The sequence below is a fragment of the Ursus arctos genome, unplaced genomic scaffold (genome assembly GCF_023065955.2).
Source record: "Ursus arctos isolate Adak ecotype North America unplaced genomic scaffold, UrsArc2.0 scaffold_3, whole genome shotgun sequence".
NCBI classification, from domain to species: Eukaryota; Metazoa; Chordata; class Mammalia; order Carnivora; family Ursidae; genus Ursus; species Ursus arctos.
Window position 1 is genome coordinate 25,229,018 of NW_026622985.1, and position 21,698 is coordinate 25,250,715.

Consider the following 21,698-nt stretch of genomic DNA (forward strand, 5'->3'; position numbering starts at 1 on the left):
AATGGTGAATGACGCTGCGTTATCAGGGAGGACAGGTAAAAACATAGACGGAAGAAAACGGACTGTTTTCTTCCTTGGATTGGGGAAGAGTGATTTTGTATTTCTTTACGAACATAATAAAGATGTATAGCCTGAAATTATTAGAAATTGTTTTATTTTTAATGTTTTGCATTTAATCAATTCCTCTCAAATTTAAAGTATGTTTTTCTTTAAAAGTGAGAAAATTCAATATCCAACCAATGTATTTGGAGATAATTTCTCAAAACCTGCTAAAATCTCAACTTTGAATGAAGAAGCAGCTTTCAAACTCAGAATGCTCTGAGAAGCAATTTATTTTAGGGTAGGATATGGGAATAGTGTAAGATTGGCATGACTCATTTCATTTATAATAACCCAATTCGCAAATCATCTTGATTTAATTCTTCACCTTTTCTCAGGTTCAATGCAAGTTTGTATTTTAAAGAAAAACCATTAGTTTTGGAGCGAATACACTACTTTTATCCAAGTCAGTGCTTCCCATCGGTATGGAGGATGTTTTTGCATATAAAATTTGAGAAATAAAGAGCTGCATAATAATTATTCCTCACTTTATGTATAAAACTATATCTGGCAATGTGCTTTCTTTTTTTTTCTCACAGTTCACTTGGCTTGATCACCCCAACATTCCATTAGGAAGGCTAGGAATATGTAATTATTTTTATCCTACAAATAAGAAAACTGGGGGAAGTGACTTTAAGTGACATGTGCAAGGTGACACAGGGGCAGGACCAAGTCAGAAGCCAGGCTCCTCCTCCCAGCAGAGTGCATGTCCTAGAACTCCATTCTACTTCCTTTGTCTACACAGTTGGTTGACGGAGAAGACGAAGCTTCCTTTTAATGACTTGGACATTGGTCCATATATTCCGTATTAATAAAATAGCTCAAGTTATATTTTAATCTCAATATAATACCGACTTTTCACTTATTTTCCCAATATTGATGAACTTGATCACTGTGATATTGTCACTAACAGAGAAAAATGGAGCACTAGGAAGAACTTGAGTTTAGTGTCAGGGTTTTCCTTATACAATCAATTAATGCATTAAGGACAAAAAAAGCATCATGGAACAGCAGGAAATGACACCAAGTTAATTAATCCATGTCACAGATTAATATGATTTGTTCGCCAGAGGAAGAATTTCCTCTCTTTCAATACCTCACTCAACAGAAAGAAAACATGTGGAAAAACATTTGCAATTCCACAAAGAACAACTTATCACACTTCCTGGAACATACCATTTTAACCTATGTTCTTTGGTATGTACGTTGAAAATGTATTGGCTTAATGATCAGGTAAGGAGATTTTGATGTTTTCAACCAAGGTTCCAATATTTTTGTGGGGCAACATTCTGTGTGAGCCAATCATGGCTTTATTTCTACATAAATATAATTCCACTTCCACTTAATATTATCTTCACTCTACATCATTTCATATTATACAAATGTGCTTTTACAACATGGATTCCAAAATCAGCGATGCTCACGCTTGTAACATTTGGACAGAGAGAAAATCTAAAAGCCGTAATTTCTCCATCTCCAGTACCCTCTCCCTCTGAACCCAACCACCTCACGTCTAGTCTTGAACGCATACTATAGTTGTATCCTATGTCAGAATCTAAAAACAGTAAGTCGTCCGAGGAAGTAAGATGAAGAAAAAAGATCTTTAGACTCCTGAAAACTGAGATTTGTTACAGCAGTTCTTTCCTTTCAACCAAGGTTCTTTTGCACAAATGATTGACTCTGTCTTGCATTAGGAACCATATTAATATTCGAGCGGCTGCCTTAAGCTACAGTTCAACTCTGCTCAAAGATCTGTGCATTAAGGAATCAAAAAAGCTCTCACTGTCTTTCTTGAAGCCATCCAAGGACTCAAAGCTCTTTTTTATGGTCTCCGATATATGAACTTTTTTCATTTGAGTTTTTTTCTGTTCCACAACAGAACATTCACAAAGCTTTAGGTATGTGTTTGCCTGTTGTTCCTCCTCTCTCATTTACCCCTAAAAACACTGTAGAATAGTATCCACCTCTAGTCTTGATGTGAAATTATTTAGAGCAGTTTCTATACCCTGAGCAGACACATTTCTTCAATGGGTTTGAGTAGGACTGACCAAAAGTTTGTGCCAGTTGACTATTCTTTTTCTGAGATCCACTTTGTCAAGCCAGATACAGGCTTCGCCAATCAAGGTCTTTTTCATAAACTTCCCTCCATTAGAGAAAAGTAAAATCTAGAAAAAATAGTCAAAATTATATACACTTGCATATATTTTTTCAACCTTTTTAAAGGACATTGATCATCAAAGAAATCACACAGACAAGAAAGGGTGAGGGAAAGTAGCAGCTAAACGTGTAAGAGAACTAATCCTCAAGATGTCCTCAAAAGATGTGCATAATGTTAATTAATTCACATCAGCATTTCCCAAAGGAAAAGACATCCTGGAGGATATGAGAATTTTAGATGACATGCACTAGCAGCTAATTTTGACTAGGTTTATGCTTACATGAATGGAAAATTTCTCAAAAGAACTTTGCTAGGTACATTTTCTACTGGTTTATGAAATATTAACTCAGATACGAAATTGAGTGCTGAGAAATAAACAAGAGCTTGCAAGGCAGATAAAACACAACATTAATTTTATTTAACATTTCATTTACTTGTGATTTCACTATGGTATGCACTTCCAAAGTGATTTCTTGTCATATGTAGAACTTACGTTAGGTGAAATGCCATAGGATCTCAGACTCAAGACATTTATTTTTTCTTTTAGAGAGGAGTTGAAAGAAAGGTGGAGAGCATCAGTAGTGCTAACCATGAATCCTTGGCAGTTCTCTTTTGCTCTCTCTTTCAGAATCTCCTTTAGAGAATTCATCTTCATTCTTCGTTAAAACCTTACTTTTACGTTTCTGACTTCAAAATCTACATTTCTAGGTATGGTTATAATTCATATCTCTTCTGGCCTCTGGTTTTGGGATTTCAGATGGCATTGCAGATTTTCACTTGGAGCCCGCTTTCTTATCAAATGTATCACATTTCAAACAAATGTGTGATCTTCCTCCCCCGCGCCCCCTCTCTAACTACTTAATCTCTGCAGATGACACTTTTGTTCACATGGACTGCAGGGCATCCTTTACTGTTTTTGTTTTTTTTAAATTTCTTTCCACTCTAATGTCTGTCGGTGCTCTCAGTACAGTTTAAGCTTAGTAATATTTCTTATATTTGTCTTTAGTGTGGGCCCTTAAGTGCCAATACCATGGTCTTACTCTTCCCATATTTTTTCATCTCTTTCCTCCTGCCTCTTTTTCCCTCTTTCATTCCTTGTTCCCACATCCACTAAAGACACACTATGTACCAGCATTGTATGAGGCTGTAGAACAAGGAGTAATGAAAGCCAGGCCTTGTCCTAGAGAGGCAGGAGGCATGGAAGCAGTGACAGGTAAGCATATAGATGATTGTACAGCACAGATTAGGATTGATAGCCTAATAGGTTAAGCAAAGTGTTATGTGAATAAGGTGTGATAAATTGCACCTGGGGTCATCAGTAAAGGGCTGAGTTAACATTGAAAGATTGTGGACCAATGAGATGGGTGGAGAGAGATGAAGAAGACAATATTGAAAGGGAAGAAAAATAGGAGCAAAACATTGGAGGCTTAACCTGATTTGAAGATTGTGGTGTGACTGGAGTACAGAGAGCGCTGGGAAGTACACAAGGAGATGAGATTAAATCAATACAATTACAGCTCACCTTAGAGAACTATGAATGAGGCAGGATATTGGTGAGTCATTGAAGGGCTTTAATGGAACCTGCTAGCCAGTGTTGTTATCTATCTATCTATCTATCTATCTATCCATCTATCTATCATCTATCTACCTATTTTTAGTTCAAGTATCCTTAACGTACAGTGTTAACATTAGTTTCAGGTATACAACACAACGATTCAGCAATTCTATACATTGCTCAGTGCTCATCACAATAAGTATACCCTTCACCTATTTCATCCATCCTGCCACCCTCCTAGCCATTTTTAGAAGATACCCTTGCCAGCAGTGTGATGAAATGAATTAAGAGGGTAAGACTCTGATGCCAAGGAGGCCAGGTATACTGCTAAAGTGATCTGAGTAATAAAGATGAGGACTCAAAGAGGAATAGTGGCAGTGAGCATGGAAATAAATCTACATGAAAGGAACTGAGTAGTCAGAATAGGGAAGACTTGGTAGCTAATCGGATGGGTGAGTGGGCTGTGAAATTCTAAAGGGCCACTGGAAAGATACCTCTAAGAATTAACATGTAAAATGTCACATACTGTATGATCAGTATACACATGTCAAATAACAATGGAAAACAAACTGTGTATGAACAAAATTTTAAAATAGTAACAGTATAATATAGAGTTACCTGAAGAGAATGTCCGGCAGGACTGAGGCTGAATCTAAAAGTTTCATTGAATGAGGGCTCTCTATCATGTCGGCATACTCTCGTTTTTTTCTTGATTACCTTTTTCTGCGTAGAGATGTTCATCACATATATTTTTACATATAAATCTGAAAATAAGAACTCAGCTTGTAAAGTGTCCACGACTCACACAATTTTCTATTGAAAGAATTATACTTGTACGCTGAGCTCTCCTATGTTTTACACAAAGCCGGAAGACTGCGCTCGATTTGTTTCAGACAACAGAAAGTGTTTAAAAGATACACCAATTTTCTTAGCAATTCAGTTTTCCTGTTGTATGGTAAATACATTACTCTAAGTTTATGTCTTGAGAAAATTTAGCTAAAAACTAGTAAAATATCAACTGGTTTTACATAAAAGAAATTAGTTATTACTTTCCATTTTTCAGATATATTTGGTGTACAACCCAAATTTTACTCTACATTTTCCAGATTATTTAGGACATATTCCTATAGAATTCCTAGATGTATGACATTGCTCATTATCACAAAATTAGATACCTGGTAAGTGATCGGGAGATTTAAATTTGTAGGTGATATTTCTGCACTGGAGAATCTCAACTATTAGTTGTTCACCATCTGTCTTCATTTCCTTCTTCAGTGCAATCTTGATTTCTCCCATTACCTGAGTTTTGACTGAAAGAATTTAATAAAAGTGTTAAGGAATATGAAATACCATCTATTAAATGTTTAATTTAATAATTCATTCATCCATTCATTTATTGCTTATCAAGTGTTGAACACCTTATTCTATCCTGTGGATACACAGATGAATAAAATACAGTCTGAGCCCTTAAGGAGTGTAAAATCTCTTGGGGAGACTGATAAATTACACACTTACAACAAAGTGTGCTAATAACGACAGGCTAGTAAACAGGGAGGTATGGAAGAAATGCAAGTCAATAAGTATTACTTGACTGTAGATTCTTAGGCCAAAAGAGGAAACAGATGAGATTACGAGAAAAAAGATATCCATAAAAATAATATAATTTTAATATAATCTATAGGAAATCAGTCATGTGAAATACAAGAGTTGTTTGCTAACAATTGCTCATTACCAGGCTTGTGCAAGAACATTTGCTACCACAACTAAATGTCGTTATATGTTATTTCTACTTTCTTTCTTTTCCTTTATAAAAGAAATAGCCAACAAGAATATGTAGTAATGAAATTGCACAAGGGAAAATACCACGAGTGACCTAAATGAAATGTATTTCTTTCAAGTGTTTATCTTGGATCTTTGTATCACTGCAGAAGCTATTCGTGCTAGGTCATGTTCTTTATGATTCACCCTTTCCCTGCCAATTCATGTATGCATCCACTTCTCCAATCACCAACAAGTATTTTATTTCCCATCCTACCCTGTGATAAGCACTCTGTTAGGAAGAATGGTAACAGTCGTGAGCCAAAACACGCATCCTTAATGGTTTTATGGTTTTTCCACCTGTTGGGAAGAAAGCCTTAACAAATTATTTTCATCAATAAATGTAAAATTAGAAAAAGAAAAAAGGTAATGGAATACAAGGGCATGATTCCAAGACAGTCTGCGGAAGTACTGCTTGAGCTGAAACCAGAAGGATGAGAAAGAGTTAACTAGTTGAAATGGATTAAGAACATGCTACAGAGGGGCGCCTGGGTGGCACAGCGGTTAGGCATTTGCCTTCGGCTCAGGGTGTGATCCCGGAGTTCTGGGATCGAGCCCCACATCAGGCTCCTCTGCTATGAGCCTGCTTCTTCCTCTCCCACTCCCCCTGCTTGTGTTCCCTCTCTCGCTGGCTGTCTCTCTCTCTGTCGAATAAATAAATAAAATCTTAAAAAAAAAAAAAAAAGAACATGCTACAGAGAAGGAACAGTGTGCTCACAGGAGGGAACATCATGGGACTAAAGAACTAAATCTGTGTTCATGTGATTATGACATGTTGTTAATTGGTACCATGTTAAGAATTTGGTTTTCATATTTAGGACAACAGGAACCTATTAAAGGTTTTTAAGTTTGGATATAGATCACTTGTTCTCAAACATCTTGGTTTTAGACTTCTTTACACTCTTAAACAAACAAATGGAAGGTCCTCAAAGAACAATCGTGTGTATTATAGCTATCAATATTAGAAATTAACATTTCTAATTAAATTACAAAATTAGATACTCTAGAATATTTATTGACGCAATTAAAATGACAATAATATACTTGTAAATAAATATTTTAAAGAAAAACAACCATATTTTCCAGAACAAAAATATATAGTGAGGAATGCTGTTTCATATTTTTTTTCAAATTTCATTAATGTTTTCTTAATAAAGGACAGTTGGATCCTCATACCTGTTTCTATATTAAATCCAATTCAATATGTTGTTTTATTAATAGCTGTTTCTGTATTAAATCCATTCGATATGTTGAAATATATGAAGAAAGAAATACATGAAGAAAGTATTTTAATATCCTCTTTAGATAATATTAGATAATTACAATTTGACAAGTGGTAATTTCTTAAAGATTAGAGGAAATATGGAATCTGAAATCATATTAATGAACTTTTGAACTGTTACTTTAAAATACATCAGTCTGTATGCATTCTTTTTAATCTTGCATTTTGAATGGCTCTTTTAACTATGCCTGACTTGGTAATAGCATATTCATTTTGGAAAATACTGGTTCATTGAGCTAGGCAGTTCTTATTGACATATTTCATAAAATATTTAAAGCACATGTGTTTATATCATCACCAATATCATCAAAAAGGTCTTTGAATATTGAGAAGCCTCCAGACTCAGGAAGGCTGATAGAAGTTTTCCAAAGTTCTATTTTTATTTAAAAGTCTAATTTTATCACTGACAACTATCATCACTTGTTTTTCTTAAAGTGACAAGCTTACTTTGTTAATTGTTGAGAATAAGTAGCATTTGTCTATCTTTTTAGCAAAAATTACACTTCTTATTAAAAAGGCTAGTTCAGCTTGCAACTCAAAAAGAAAAAAACAACAAAAAAACCACAAACAGGTTTCCTCATGTCAACTATCATAATTTGGCAGGCAGCGAAGTGCTTCTGGTATCTTTTACATTTCACCACAAAGAATTAAAAAGATGTGTACTTAAGGGTCTAGGTTTAATAACAATAATCTTAACTTCCTCATTAAGGACAGTCTTAAATGAAACTGGCATTTTCCTTACAAGTGAGTGGAAGTTAAAAAAAATAAATACGGTGACTGTTAATATAGTTTGGTGTCACTGCCTTGCTTTGTGCTAAGTCCCCAGCAGTTTACTGCATCATTGCTTTTGCATTATCAATGTAAATGTCAATACAGTGAAAAGGTAAATAATATCTTAGTATATTTTAAAAAATAATTTTGACCTCTGCATGCACATAGACAAAATATAGAATGTAGACTATAGTTGAGTAATCTTTGAGAGGAAACTAAAGTAACAAAAGCATTATGTGCAAAATTGTAAATATATTAGATGGTGGTTATTTAATCCTTTTGATTGAATTTTGTCACATTTTGTGGATATGTTATTTTGATGAATTTCTTTCCTGGATCAAGTGTTCAATTAAATTAATTTAACTTTTTATGCCTGGATGTACCCAGACATGTAGAGAAATATCTGTCATTACCAATAACTAAGGTCCAAAAATATAGGAAACCACACTCTACACTGAAACACAAATCTTCTGGATATAATTACATCATAACAGTTTAGCAACCAATGATTGTAGATACTTTACAGCAGTTAGATATTAGCTTTCCTCTCGAGAAACTCAAGAAAATAAAATGCAAGCCAAGGATTTTATATACAGTTAAACTGTCTTTCAAGTATTAAGCCTATAGTTTTAAGCATATAAGAACTCAGGAATTCTGTACAAAGATTGATTCTCTGAGAAATGCACTTCATTAAACCAAAGAGATAACTAGAGAAAGTTCAGCACAAGGACTGATGGTGAGTATTTAACGTATTTAATTGCAGAGCTGAGGCTAAAGCAGGAGTGAGGACCTAGATGGGTGGGAGAACAGCATTTGTTAAGTATTCTGACAGTATTAGAATAAAACTGAAAATAGATGGATGCGGAAGTGAGGGAATGGGGAAAGTAGTGTGAGGTTATTGATTTTTGTATGGGTAATAGGTAGGTAACAAAGGATGCAATTTAAAATTGGCAAAGTAGATAGTATGGTGAAGAAGAACGAGAATTATAAATGGTGTAAATAAAAAGGAAATCATTAAAACAAAGATACAAATCTTTTTTAATTACAGAATTTTTTTCAAATCAAAGACAACAAATGGAAAAAGAAATATAATAAATATATACAATAATTATAAAACAAAATGCAGAGTTGCAATCAAACATATCTATCACATCGGGAAACATGACTAGGTTTAGCTAGCCTATTTTTAAAAAGACTTTCAGACTGGCTCATAAAGCAAAGCTTAACTCTATGAAAAAATTTAGTTTTGTTTCAAATATTGAAAAATGAATCAATTATAAGCATGCCAGGTATATGGAAACAATAAAAGAGTAGGGGTTGAGCTGTTATTATCAGACAATATACTTTAGGGCACAATGCAGTAAACAAGACAAAAAGGGGCATTTGATCAAGCTAAGGATACATAAATCCTAATGAAGATATCACAGTTATGAAGATATATGTACCACTTAAATAAGACTGAAACTACAACATGAGATGTAAGAGTTGCAAAGAGAGGAATGAGAATAATAGTAAAAGACTTCTACACAACACCTGTCATACAAGACAGGCCAAGTAGACCAAGAGAAGCAAAGTCATAGAATATTGAGACATTATAATCAATAAAGCAGATCTCGTGTATCTTTACTAAATACCACACCCTGATCATAGAGAATATATCTTTTTTCTCCACTATACGTGGAACATTCCCAAAATTGATCACATACTGAATTGCAAAGAAGATATCAGGAAGGTCTATAAAATGAAGCTATTACAAACATTGATCACACATAAAAAGCCTTCAATGAAATAATTCTTGGGTGAATGGCAAAATACAATGAGAAAAGACAGGAGTTCTGAAAAATAATGATAATGAAAATAACTATGTGTTAAAGTAATGCTGAGAGGAAAATCTCAACTTTGAGATTGGCAATCCTGGCTCATCACTCAAGATCTGAGGATTTCAATACAATCAGGAAAAACATCCAAGGCTCCCCATTTCCTGGAACTCTAAAATGAAGTAGGTGAAAAACCCGAAGCAGAGACTATCTTCTCCTGGGAATAAGACATATCTTGGCTTGGTGGAGTGAATGCCAGCAAAAAACCCAAAAAACCCCATTTAATCAAATTTCAAAAAGGAGAGTAAAACTTCATCAACCACGCCAGCAAATCTATATGTGAAACAGCTCTGTCTTTTCTCCAAAGCCATACAGAAGTGGAAAGAACAGCATGTCTCAAACCCACACCTAGGATGGAGGGGAAAAAGAGGGTTCTAACGAGGTAAGGAGGGAGCCAAGGAAAATACACTCCCACTATTCGGAGCCAGTAGAAATTGTGGACAGAACTGAGGACACTAATGAGCATGCAGGAATAAAACAGCAGAACAATCCTTTTTTCTGGGAGAAATTCACGTTTATAGGTCATATTCCTCTTTTACAGCCCTTAAAACCCCACACGCGAAGCATGTGCTATTTGTTGTTGTTTTCCACCTTCTCTTATGGGAAAAAAGGTGGAATTAAGCTTGCTAATTACAGTTCTCAAATCACCCCTTTGCCTGCTTCTTTCTTGGAAGGTTAAATTCATGTGCTTCTCAGTATGGTACTTGTGAAGTTCTTGATAATTCTCTCCTGTTGGAAGATTGTTCCAGCTTGCTCTTTAATGTTTCTATTAAAGGCAGAAAGGACATGCCTGCTGAGATCACGTTAATTGTGAGTCATCGCTGTCAATCATGTCTGCCCCTTCACACTTCAGAATGCCTTTGTCACCTGGAGCAGATGCCGGACGGCACAGAAGCCTCCCTCCACTGCCGCCACAAGGGGGCAGCAGCTCCAGACTGACGATAAATCCTACTCTGGAGAAGACATTTATCCTACAATATGATACATAACCGCGATTTAAGAATAGAAAGAAGGGGGAAAAATAGAAGAGGAAGGGATGAAGGGATGTTGAGGCCACAGTTCAAAAGCGAGACGACAAACAAATGGGGTTACAGTGGTAAAATACAAGTAGCCCCATTTTAAAACCAGGGATGAATTAGAAGCACCATGGAACAAAATTGAATAAGATAGAAATCAATACATTCACATAGAGGGAAGAAAGGCTTAGGATACTATAGAAAGGAAAACAGAGAGTAAAGAAGGTAGAAAACAGTGATAGATACGTCAAACTGAGAAATAGGATCCAGTGTAACTGATTGCTCGGAAAAAGAAAATTCAAGAGATTAGAAAATTGCATCTATTTAAAATACAAAGGTATCCATCTGAAGTAACAGAAGAGTAAATCTGTGGATCAAAAGAGCATCCTGTGTTCCTGGAAATATTGATTAGTTGATATACTGATATATTGCCATTTAAACTACTTCAAAAATATAGAAAACATGTAGCTTTTCGATAATATTTAAAAGCCTGTGGCAGAGGATATAGAGGATATAGTAATGAGAGAAAGAAAGGAAGGAAGGGAGGGAGGCTCAAGGGAGGGAGGAAGGAGGGAGGAAGGAGGGAGGAGAGAAGGAAAAAAACCTTGAAGATGAAATCAAAGAGGAAGAAAGTGGAAGTGTGCTGATTTCCTTTAAACAGAGAGTTAATAAAATTTAAAATTGAAATATGGTATTGAAAATCATAACTGTTCAACCTCTTAATATTTTCTATTTTGCTTCTTAGACTTAGTGAGATCTTTTATAAATGAATAGGGCTAAAATATTTATTGAAAGTAACCTATTCCTTTGTTTTCACCATGATATAGCCCCTTCATTAAATTAAAAAAACAGTATAATCATTTTTTGACAAAGACCACGAATAACTGAATTCTATTAAAATTGTTTGTGTCCCTCTATCTCTTTAGCTAAAGTGCCCCAACTAAGTATAACTGTCAAATTGACTTATTTTTATCTTGCACAGCTTTCTTCTTTCACACTCTCTGGTGCTTTATTCTCCATTAAGATATGCAGTGCTCTTCTCACTTTTTTTTTCCTCACAAATATATATATAAAATTGTCTTTGAAAAACATGTGTAGGTCATATCTACATGCACACATTTATACACATGCTATATCTATACCTCCATCTGATGTATATTTTTGGAGAAGTGCATTTTAAGAAAACATGACCATTAACAGAACACAATAATTCCTTCACAACAAGAAATAAGGTCGGTACAATCTCCATTTTACCGGTGTGAACACAGTGGCTTAGGTGTTTGAAGTAACTTGCCAAATGGCTAAGGGGTCCAGGCAGAACTTCAATCTAGACCTTCCGATTTTAAGTCCAGAGCTCTATTCTCTCATGAAAACCTCGTAATTTCTTATATGATTTTTACACTTATTATGATGAGCACTGAGTAATGTGTAGCATTGTTGAATCATTGCAACGTACATCCAAAACTAACATAACACTATGTTAACTACACTTCTGAATAAATACATCAATAAACAAACATACACATGAATGAATAAAATAACGTTTTGGTTTTTTGGGGACAGAAATGCTGCAAATGCCGGACTTTTTTTAAAATTAAGAGCAGTCCAAAAAACAAAACAGAATAAAGAGCAAAGTTCAGTTGAAAAAACAAACAACCATATTTCTGACAAGAAATCCTAAGAATACTCAAGGAAAAACATTAAAATGATGTTAACTGGCTCCAGAAGTTAGAAAACAGGCTGCTCTGACATCTTGAAAGTACTTGGAAGAGAAGATGTACTTAAATAAACATTTCATTGAAGATATTAAGTACAAAATAGATTAAATACATAATGCATATATATTTTTTAGTGTGTTTGGAATGAAGGGATTCTCAGGGGCCATTTCGCTATTTTACTTTAGCCACACATAGGACCTTAGCAAGGAAGAAGATAGCAGGCAACTGTGGGCTGTTGATTCAAGGTTATATTTGCCCATCTCCCTGTTGACATGATAGGTGTTTTTAAAAAAAAATTTTTCTTTTAAGTATGTTCCACATCAAACACAGGACTTGAACTCAGGACTCTGAGATCCAGAGTCATGCTCAACCAACTGAGTCAGCTAGGTGCTCTATGCTGTGGGTTGTTAAAACCATAGCCAGAAGTACTGTCTACATATATATATTACATCCATTATGCAGGTTATTTATATTAAACAACAAAATGGCAATAAATACTTCCTGAAATATTCGTAATTGTATGAGATCCTACATGGAAACCATCTAAACGTACAAAATAATTTTTAAAAGTGACTATGGGTTGAGAAAAATCTTTTTTTAACATTATCGGTATCTGAACTACTTCACTGCGCATAGTGTAAATCGAGGTTTACTCTTTCTCAGAATTCTAAGAAATCTGCGATCTGAGCAGTTTTTGTTAATGCAAGACCAGTTGGGGCCAAAAGGTTCTTTAGAGGCATCGTTTAATTAACCGAAAGTGAATAAAATGTGGAAAAGAAAAGAAGGAAAGAAGGACGTTTTGTAAAAGGAAAGTTTGTGTAAGGAAAAAAAAGCAGCACAGAGTGAATAAAATTCTCACTGACACTTAGGTTTCCTCGCAAATTTCCATTAATTAATACTACATGCCAGCGCCGCAGGCCACGGGTACTGGCTAATGAAGTCTGATGGGTGTTAGGTAGGATATATATTTAGCCCTGAGAGCCTATCACCTCAAAATTTGTTACTTAGCTCCTATCACTCATTCCAAATCTAAGCGAACTCTAAAGTGGGATTAAGGTGGAGTTCCAAAACCAGGAAATCTGGATGGCAGGCCAGTTGTTAAATAATTCTGTTTTGTAGTTCCTCATATTGTAAAGTGACGACATATAATACGATTGTTTGTGAACTATTTACAGTATCTCTTTCAGCTTTATAGGATAATAAATTTGTGAACATTTTCTGATATTACCTAAATATGATTTAGTTCTGACCCTTTACTAAACATCTACGCTAAATAATTGTCTCTGTTTACTCAGGATTTCTAAACCCAGCCCTTACAGAAAATCTTGTTAATGTCCTAACACCTGTTAATAGCCAAAGTAGTGATGTATTTTCCCTCATGTATAATTGTATTTCCCTTCCTTTCAATTGTTTCTATTCTATCAGTTTCAAGTCTAAACAATGAATTTTTTAAATGCTAACATAATAAATATATTGTTAAATATATATGTGTATATATTATACATGACAGGTGTTTTTAATATATATGTGTATATATATATACATATGTGTATATATATATACACATATATATGTGTATATATATATGTACACATATATGTGTATATATATGTGTGTATATATATACACATATATATGTGTATATATACACATATATATATGTGTATATATATACACACATAGCACAATGCCTACAATGCTAGTTACTCAATAATAATTTATTCGTCTTATGTCTCAACAATGATACAATGCAGGATCAGTTCTAGAAGAAACAGACAGTTTACACCTAGCAAGCAAATCTATACCCTTAGGTCAATTGCTCAACTTATTGAGAGTAAAGTAACAAAACAAAACATCTCAAGATATTCATATGAGTCAATACTTTTAAAATAGAAATTTCTAAAAACAAGAGTTCTTTTTCCATTTTGCTGAGCTTGTTAGAAAGAGGAAATAAGCTCACTTTAATTTGTTCTATTCATCACCCTCTCTCTGTGATTTCCGACCAGGTATATTAACCCTAGTCTAGAGTCCATAATAATTTTACCTTCCATTCTGAAATTACATCTCTCTCTTCCAAAAGTTCAAGGTGGTACTCGATATTTGTGACTGTAGCACTCAATAATTATCTATAACTGGCACTTCTCCTTTCTTTACACCATGTCCTGGAGTAGCAGGGAAAGCTACTAGATCCTTCACTAGGTCTGGTAATCTTATTTGCATTGAATGTTCTTTCCTAGTAAATCGTTGTTTCTCAAGCCATTGATATGTTTTAAACTTAATTCTCTGAAACATGTCTTCTGAGCAAAGGTTCTTACCTCTTACCTCATATACATAGGATTAATAGAAGGGGTGAAGAACCAAAGGTTTTGAAGGTTTATCCTGGTAATTTAATATTTGAAAGGGAGAAGCAAAATAGAACTAATCTATTTCATTTTATAGTGTATTAAACTCAACTCCTATTACCGTCACTGTAAGATCTCATGAAGTTGACTCTCAATTAATCAGCTTGCTCAGACAACAAAAATGACACCATACAGCTGGCTCGATCACCTGACTACTTTTCCACCTGTATGTCACAGATGACCATAAATGCTCGGATCTAGCACTTTCTACAAACACATACTATAATAAAGAATTAGAGAATTTCTGAGAGAGGATTTGTAAAACGCTTTGTGATCAGATATAAATACATAATTTTTTACAACGAAATTCAATGGACTTGGTTTTCAAGAAAAGAAGATGAATCTTCATACCAAGTATATCTCCAGACATACGCTTTTCTACTCACAGTTTAAGCATACACTAATCTGTAATCAAGAGGATAATATTATAACATTATGAATGATGAATACCAATTATGTAATGCAAACTTGTCTCACACTATCTCATTTTTCCTCAAACATGTGAAATAGAAATATTACTAACTTCACTTTCAAGAAAGGAGCCTGTAAATTTTAGGTTGACGAATTCGCCAAACGTCACATAGCTAGATTAGACGTTTCCAGCAAGACAGCCCAAGATTATTGCCAAAACTGTCATAATCCATTATGTGATAGTGCTTGTGTGCCAAATTCTCGTACATGCTTGTGAGCACATACGTGTCGGGGGAAGGCAGCTGGGGATTGTGGGGACTCAGGATTCATGGGGAAGTTGTCTTGGAAAGACAAGGAAGAGTTCAGAGAAGGAATAAGTGCTTACTCATTTCCTACCCAAAGTCTTGATTTAGGAACTAAACTTCTTGACTTATTACATGCAGGGAGTTACAATTTACTTGACTGGAAACAACCATGTATTCGACTTATTGAACAAGACTTGTGTTCCAGGCACTTTATGTATCACTCTACAGCCTTTAAGGGCAAGAACTGTGCCGTATTTACCCTTATTGTTTTAGCCCATAGAAAAGACACCTAGCCCGTATTAGATGCTTAAGGAATGAATTTATAAAATATCTCTAATCTTTACAGAAAACCTACAAGGTGAGTATCACTTCCACACACATCTGAAGAAAGAGACTTCTCAGGTCTGACTCTTCCGTCTAAACTAAGGTGAGGCCACCAAATTGAGATATTTTGGGATATTTTTTCTCCTATAGTTTCACCCGAAATAAATGCTTTAATGTCAGTTTGTGAATTTTATTCTCTGTTTACATATATATCCAAGCCTCTATTATTCAAAGCTACGCAGTGACATCCTGATACATTTTCATTTCTCAGGGCTTAGTGGAGGCTGAGCGAGGAGGCATTTTGTTATGTTTTCATTAAATCATTTTTTCCACGGGAGAAGAGTTCTGTAAGCTTTCATTAAGTCCTTTATTTGAAATAACCCAGATTCAAGGAGATATTTTATACAATAAGGCAGGCATTCTGGCCTAATATGATTTAAGAGTTCTATGAAAGTAGGACAGGCCTGCACATTCTCTGTGTGCTCTGTTACATAAAGAAATCCTTTCTTTCTGAGACAAAGCCAGAAAGAACATAATTTTAGGAGGAAAAAATAGATTTCTTCTGATTGATCTTCTTCAGTGTTTTTGGCTTTTTTTTTTTTTTTTTGTCCTTTTGGTACATGTTTCTTAGCATTCATTTCACTGTGACTGAAAATAACCAGAGCTCTTTTTAAAAATGTTTAATTGAAAGCTTCCTATTATCTTGTATGAGATTTAAAAAAAAAAAAAAGAACTTTTGCTATTAGAAAAGAAAAACTGAAAACTTAAATGGACATCACATTTCAAATGCTTGCAGTTTTGAAATTACTCTCAAAAGCCTCAGGAAAACAAATCCCAGGAGGAGTGAAGCAGAAGAGCTGGTAGATGGAGCAAGGAAGTTTGGTGAAGGTTTTTTTCCAGAGGAGAGTCAAGTTCGAGAACACGAGCCTGGCTTCCTCAGTTCACAAGGCCTTGGCTAGACTCCCATCTACGCTGTAGATCAAAAAGATCAAGTCGTCTTGACCTTTGACCTAAAAGTAGGCAGATCAACCACCCAGGAGGAGCGGTGGATCTATGTATATTCTCCCAACACAGAGAAACATCAGCATCCAACTGGAATGAATTTAGAAAATAAAACCAGGTAATTGCATAATGGTAGGGAAACCAGGAGCTTCTGTGAGGAAGGTTTGTGTACGAGTGAAACTACCAATTAACCATAGAACAATTTCCGGCTTCTCATAGGAATGGAAGGTGACCAGGCAGCCAAGTAACCTCTGAATAAACCCGTGAATAGCATCTGAGGTGTTAAAGGAGGGTCAACAGATTACAGGAATCAAATGTTAAGGTTGGCCCATCAAGTTATTTCTGTCATCTCTCTCTCTCTTCTTGACCAATCCTAACACCCTTAACATAGACTCATTTTGATCTTTCGGTTTTCACTGGCTCTTCAGTTTTTCACTTTCTACTAATGCAACATATAGGAAGATCCTATAAAAATCTTCCTTGATCCTATTTTTTTTCCCAGCTATCACTTTATCTCCTTTGTCCTTAACTGCCATGCAAGCTAAAAGAATGAACTAGAATTCCAGCGCAACTATTTATTTTCAACCCAATTCACTAGATATTCTTTTATGTCTCTCCCCTCTTCGTTAGTCTTACCCCGCTTTACCCTGAGAAGAACGCTTGAACTGTATCACCTGGATTTCCTCATCTTACGCTTCTTCTGGGGTTTTAGCAACAAGAAGTCACCAGGCAGTGTGAGGGTAGGAGGATAGAGGACGAGTTATTTATTGCCTTTCACCCATCCTCATCTGCTGGCTTGTTTTGCAGGGACTGGTGACTTGCCACAAATGCTAGAGCTCCTGCCCAGAATCTCTTGTATCATGGCGGTCGCTCTTGCTCAGTTCTGGCGTCAGCCTCCCTCCTCACACCTCATTCCGCTCAGGAGTGGCTTTTTCTTGTGGCCAGTCTTTTACCCTTTCACCTGGCCTTGGTGGTTCCCTTAACCTCTCCCACTTTGTCCATGGTCTTTTTATTAAACTCTTTTAACTACTCCATTTGAATGTGTCAACTGCTTCCCGCTAGGGCCTCATGGCACGTCAATTACTGCAGATTAAGTTAGACCATAGTCCAGGGTTTGGTTTTTATTTTCTTCTTAAAAGGAGAAATGGTCTATACATGAAACGGACCTATTGATTTGTTCACATATATTCCTGGGCTTATGTCTATGCTTTATGCACTATGCCACTGTTCCCTTCATCTTGCACAAATACCAAACTCTTTTTATCATTATGTCCAAATACCTGGCAGGGTAACTTCACACTTATGTCAGTCAGGGTAGATTAGATTCTGTTTAGTAACAAATATCACAAAAAACAGCAGTGATTGAAAACTAAAAGTCACAACATCTTAGGCTGACGGGACAGTCAGCGGTCTCCCTCTTTGCTGATTGCCATACCTGAAAGAGAAGAGAACTCCTCAAGTCTCCCATCAGCGATTAAATGCTCAGTCCAGGAATGGCGGACATCATATCCAACTGCCACTCATAGGCTGGAATGAGTCAAAGAACCCCCTGCGCCACGAGGGAGCCAAACAGTCTGGGGGTCAGAGGAATGGAGGTCATCAGTGAGTAACACTAATGAACACCAAAGCTTTCTTTGCTCCTCTTACTCAAAGTTGACTTGGATGTTGGAGGTTCTCTGTTATTTTATATGGATGTTAGAATAAGGGTATTGAGTTCCTCAAAAATACTCAGCTGGTAACTTAATTGAAACTCTATTAGATTTCTAAACATGAAATGATTATACATTCATCCAGAGTTTTTTTTATGTCCTTCAGTAGAGTCTTCAAGTTGCTTTTATTTTTCTGTAGATATCTTAGTTATTTTCTAAGTAAGCTCCAAGATACGATATTATGAATGTTTTGATGTTATGAATTATACTGTTGTTGTGTATTTATGGTTACTTGCTGGTGACTAGAGTAATTCTTATTAGTTCTAACATTTATCTGTTGATTCTGTCAGATTTTTATATACATATGTATTCAAATTGACTGCAAATAATGTTTTTTTCCCCCTTTCAGTTGTTGTACCTCTTATTTTATTGTCTTCCCTTACATATGAGTCAAGACCAATGTTATGTCAAATATCCTTGGGTCTGATCTTAAAAAAACATGCACCAACGGGTGCCTGGGTGGCTCAGTCAGTTAAATGTCTGACTTTTGATTTCAGGCTCAGGTCACGATCTCAGGGTCTTGAGATTAAGCCCTGTGTCAGGCTCTGCGCTCCGCAGGGAGTCTGCTTGAGATTCTCTCTCTCCCTTTGCCCCACCTCCCCCTCTTGTGCATGTGCTCGCTCTCTCTCAAAAAAAACAAAAACAAAAAAACCCCAAAAAACAATCATGCACCAAAATTACTCCTATTAGTAAAATGATTTAAAAATATACACATATATAATCTTTACAAAACTCAGGAAGGGCCCTACCTTTCCTAATTTGCTAGGAATTATCAAAAATAGGTGTATATAGTAACTCAAGTGGTTTTTCTCTGTCTATATATTTACTTTTATAATATTAACGAATATGCAAAACTTATTTATCTATCATTTTGTCATGAATATAGTTTTCCAATTCTACATTTTTATAAACAAAGCGAAACTGAACATTATAAACAAAGCTAAAATGAAAATTTATATGAAATTCTTTACACATGGATAAAAGAGTTCGGTTGGGATATGGTAGAATATTTAGTATATACTGGAATCGTAGGTTTAAACAGTATACAAATTTAGTTGTTATTGTCAAATTGACCAAAATGTTTACACTAACATTTTATGTTTTACTCTTCTATCAGAAGTATATAATTCCATTTTGTCACATTTCTGCAAATTCTGGGTTTTCTTAAAGAGTTTCAGAAAAACAATATATGCGAGTATATGCACATGCATATTGGACCCTGATCTACTTGCGTCATATGTACAGTAAATACCTGTTGTTTTATTGTTTTGTTCTGTTTATGGCGTCATTTTTTGAACAAAAGTTTATTTTAATTATAATATAGTCAAATTCATTAGCCTTTTACACTATGGTTTTGGTTTTGTGTTTTAACAGTTCTTTTGTATTTTGCCATTCATTGGGAAGACAGTCCCTATTTACTTCTGAAAGTCTGGAAGTATTACTCTTCATTTTAGATACTTAAACCATCCACAGTTACCTATTTATTGCTTTTTATAGTAAGAGGTAATAGTAATTTTTTTTCATGCTGGCAGCCAATTTTCTCTGAATTATGTATCTGCGGTGCAATTTTTGTTGTAAATAGAGTTTCCATCTACACAAGGACCTTTTCTGGGCCAGCTGTTCGGCTCACTGGTCTACTAGATTATACTTCTATATCATAGCATTTTATGTACTATAACTTTGTAAGTAATCTTTCTACTTTATCATTTTTATTCAAAATTTTTTTGGCCCTCAGCTCTTTTATATGGATTTTAAGATCAGTTCTCAAAATTCCCTAATAAGCTTTTGTTACTTAATTGAACTTTCCTGGTATTCACAAATTCACTTGGGAACAAATGCAATATTTATGATATTAATGTTTACATCATGCTCTCTATGCCTATCCATTCATGTCTTCTTTTATGAACTTCAACAGTATTTTGCATTTTTCTCATAAAGTGCTGTATTTTGTTAGATATTAGTTATTTCCTGGAATCTTAGACTTTGTGCTGCTATGGTGAAAAGGCTCTCTCTTTTTTTCCATCATGTTTTTGAAGGGGTCATACAGGTGACATAGGAAGGCTGCTGTTTTCTGCCTTGATTTTTCTGACCATTTTGTCTGACTCTACCACCATGTTGCCTACTACCTTTTGAATAACGATTGCATGATACTCATCTTTCTTTTTTTCAACTTTTCTATGAGATTTTACTTTAAGTATATTTTTTCTATATATAGCATGTAGCTAGAAATGTTTAATATACTTTAATTAAATTCATCTTTTATGAGTTCATTTAAATACAGCAACAAGAATTAGAGGTGATTTGGAATTAATTCTACTTAATTTCTTTTTTTTTTCTTCTTCTTCTTTCTGTTCTTTTCTTTCTGTATCCTTAAGAATTGTTTTCAGCTATAAGAGACAGGAAAACTTACTTAGAATGATTAAACAAATAAGGATTTATTTTTCCAATATAACAAGAAATCCAGAGATAGACATAGGTTTGCCATTATAGTAATGAGTTTAGGAACTCGGGTTCTTTCTGTATTCCTATTCTGTCATTTTTCGTATTCATTTACTTCCTTTTTGCCTAATAGTTGCAAGCCTCATGCTCCATACCCGGGCATCACATCTACCTTCCAGACACAATAATAAGGGTTATTGGGAAAGCAGTTTTATATCACAAGGTTCTTGCAAAGATTAAATGAGCCCAGCATATTTAACCTCTCAGTAGGTTATTATTAACAGGTCTAACTTACCATAATGGAAATTGTCCCTTAACATCTAATTTTTGTAAACCCTGTGTCATTCTGGACCCTAAGTCAAGACAGTAGAATATGCCACGTTTCTTTTGCAGGAACATCACATTGATAACTCCAGAGGGTGTTGTTTACAACTGAGTTATGTTAACAGTTCCTCTTGGAATTGGGCTGTGCACATCCTGAATGTCTGTACATGGATGACACTGACCTTAGCCTTTGTTAGTGAATGAAACACTCCAGATTATTACTAGTCTTGATAAATATAAAACACAATTACTGTTAAAGTTAAAATTATCAAGTAGAGAGTTTAGTAACCTATCTTAAAAGAACATAAAATGGAATATCCTTGGACTGATTATTGTGTGTTCTATGGACTAATTATTGTATTAAAACCCAGCTAGAGTTAGGTAGTTATAGGGGTCCACAGAAATGCTTTCTGCTAGAGTGACCAGGCCACACTAGACAGTCACTGTCAAAGATGATCCTGAAGATGATGGTATTGTCAGTTCAGAGG

At 35.1% G+C, this 21,698-nt stretch overlaps 1 protein-coding gene across 1 annotated transcript in view; it reads right to left on the bottom strand.

Moving 5' to 3' along the window:
* Positions 1-231: 231 nt before the first annotated feature.
* The window catches only part of PCLO (piccolo presynaptic cytomatrix protein), a 372,284-nt gene continuing 350,817 nt past the window's right edge, over positions 232-21,698 (bottom strand). The window contains exons 23-25 of the mRNA XM_026504655.4: positions 4,988-5,122; positions 4,431-4,576; positions 232-2,264 (exon numbers count right to left, since the gene is read on the bottom strand). Of these exons, the coding sequence (XP_026360440.3) occupies positions 2,124-2,264; positions 4,431-4,576; positions 4,988-5,122 (422 nt within the window). The 3' untranslated portion in view covers positions 232-2,123. The remainder of the gene's footprint in view (positions 2,265-4,430; positions 4,577-4,987; positions 5,123-21,698) is intronic.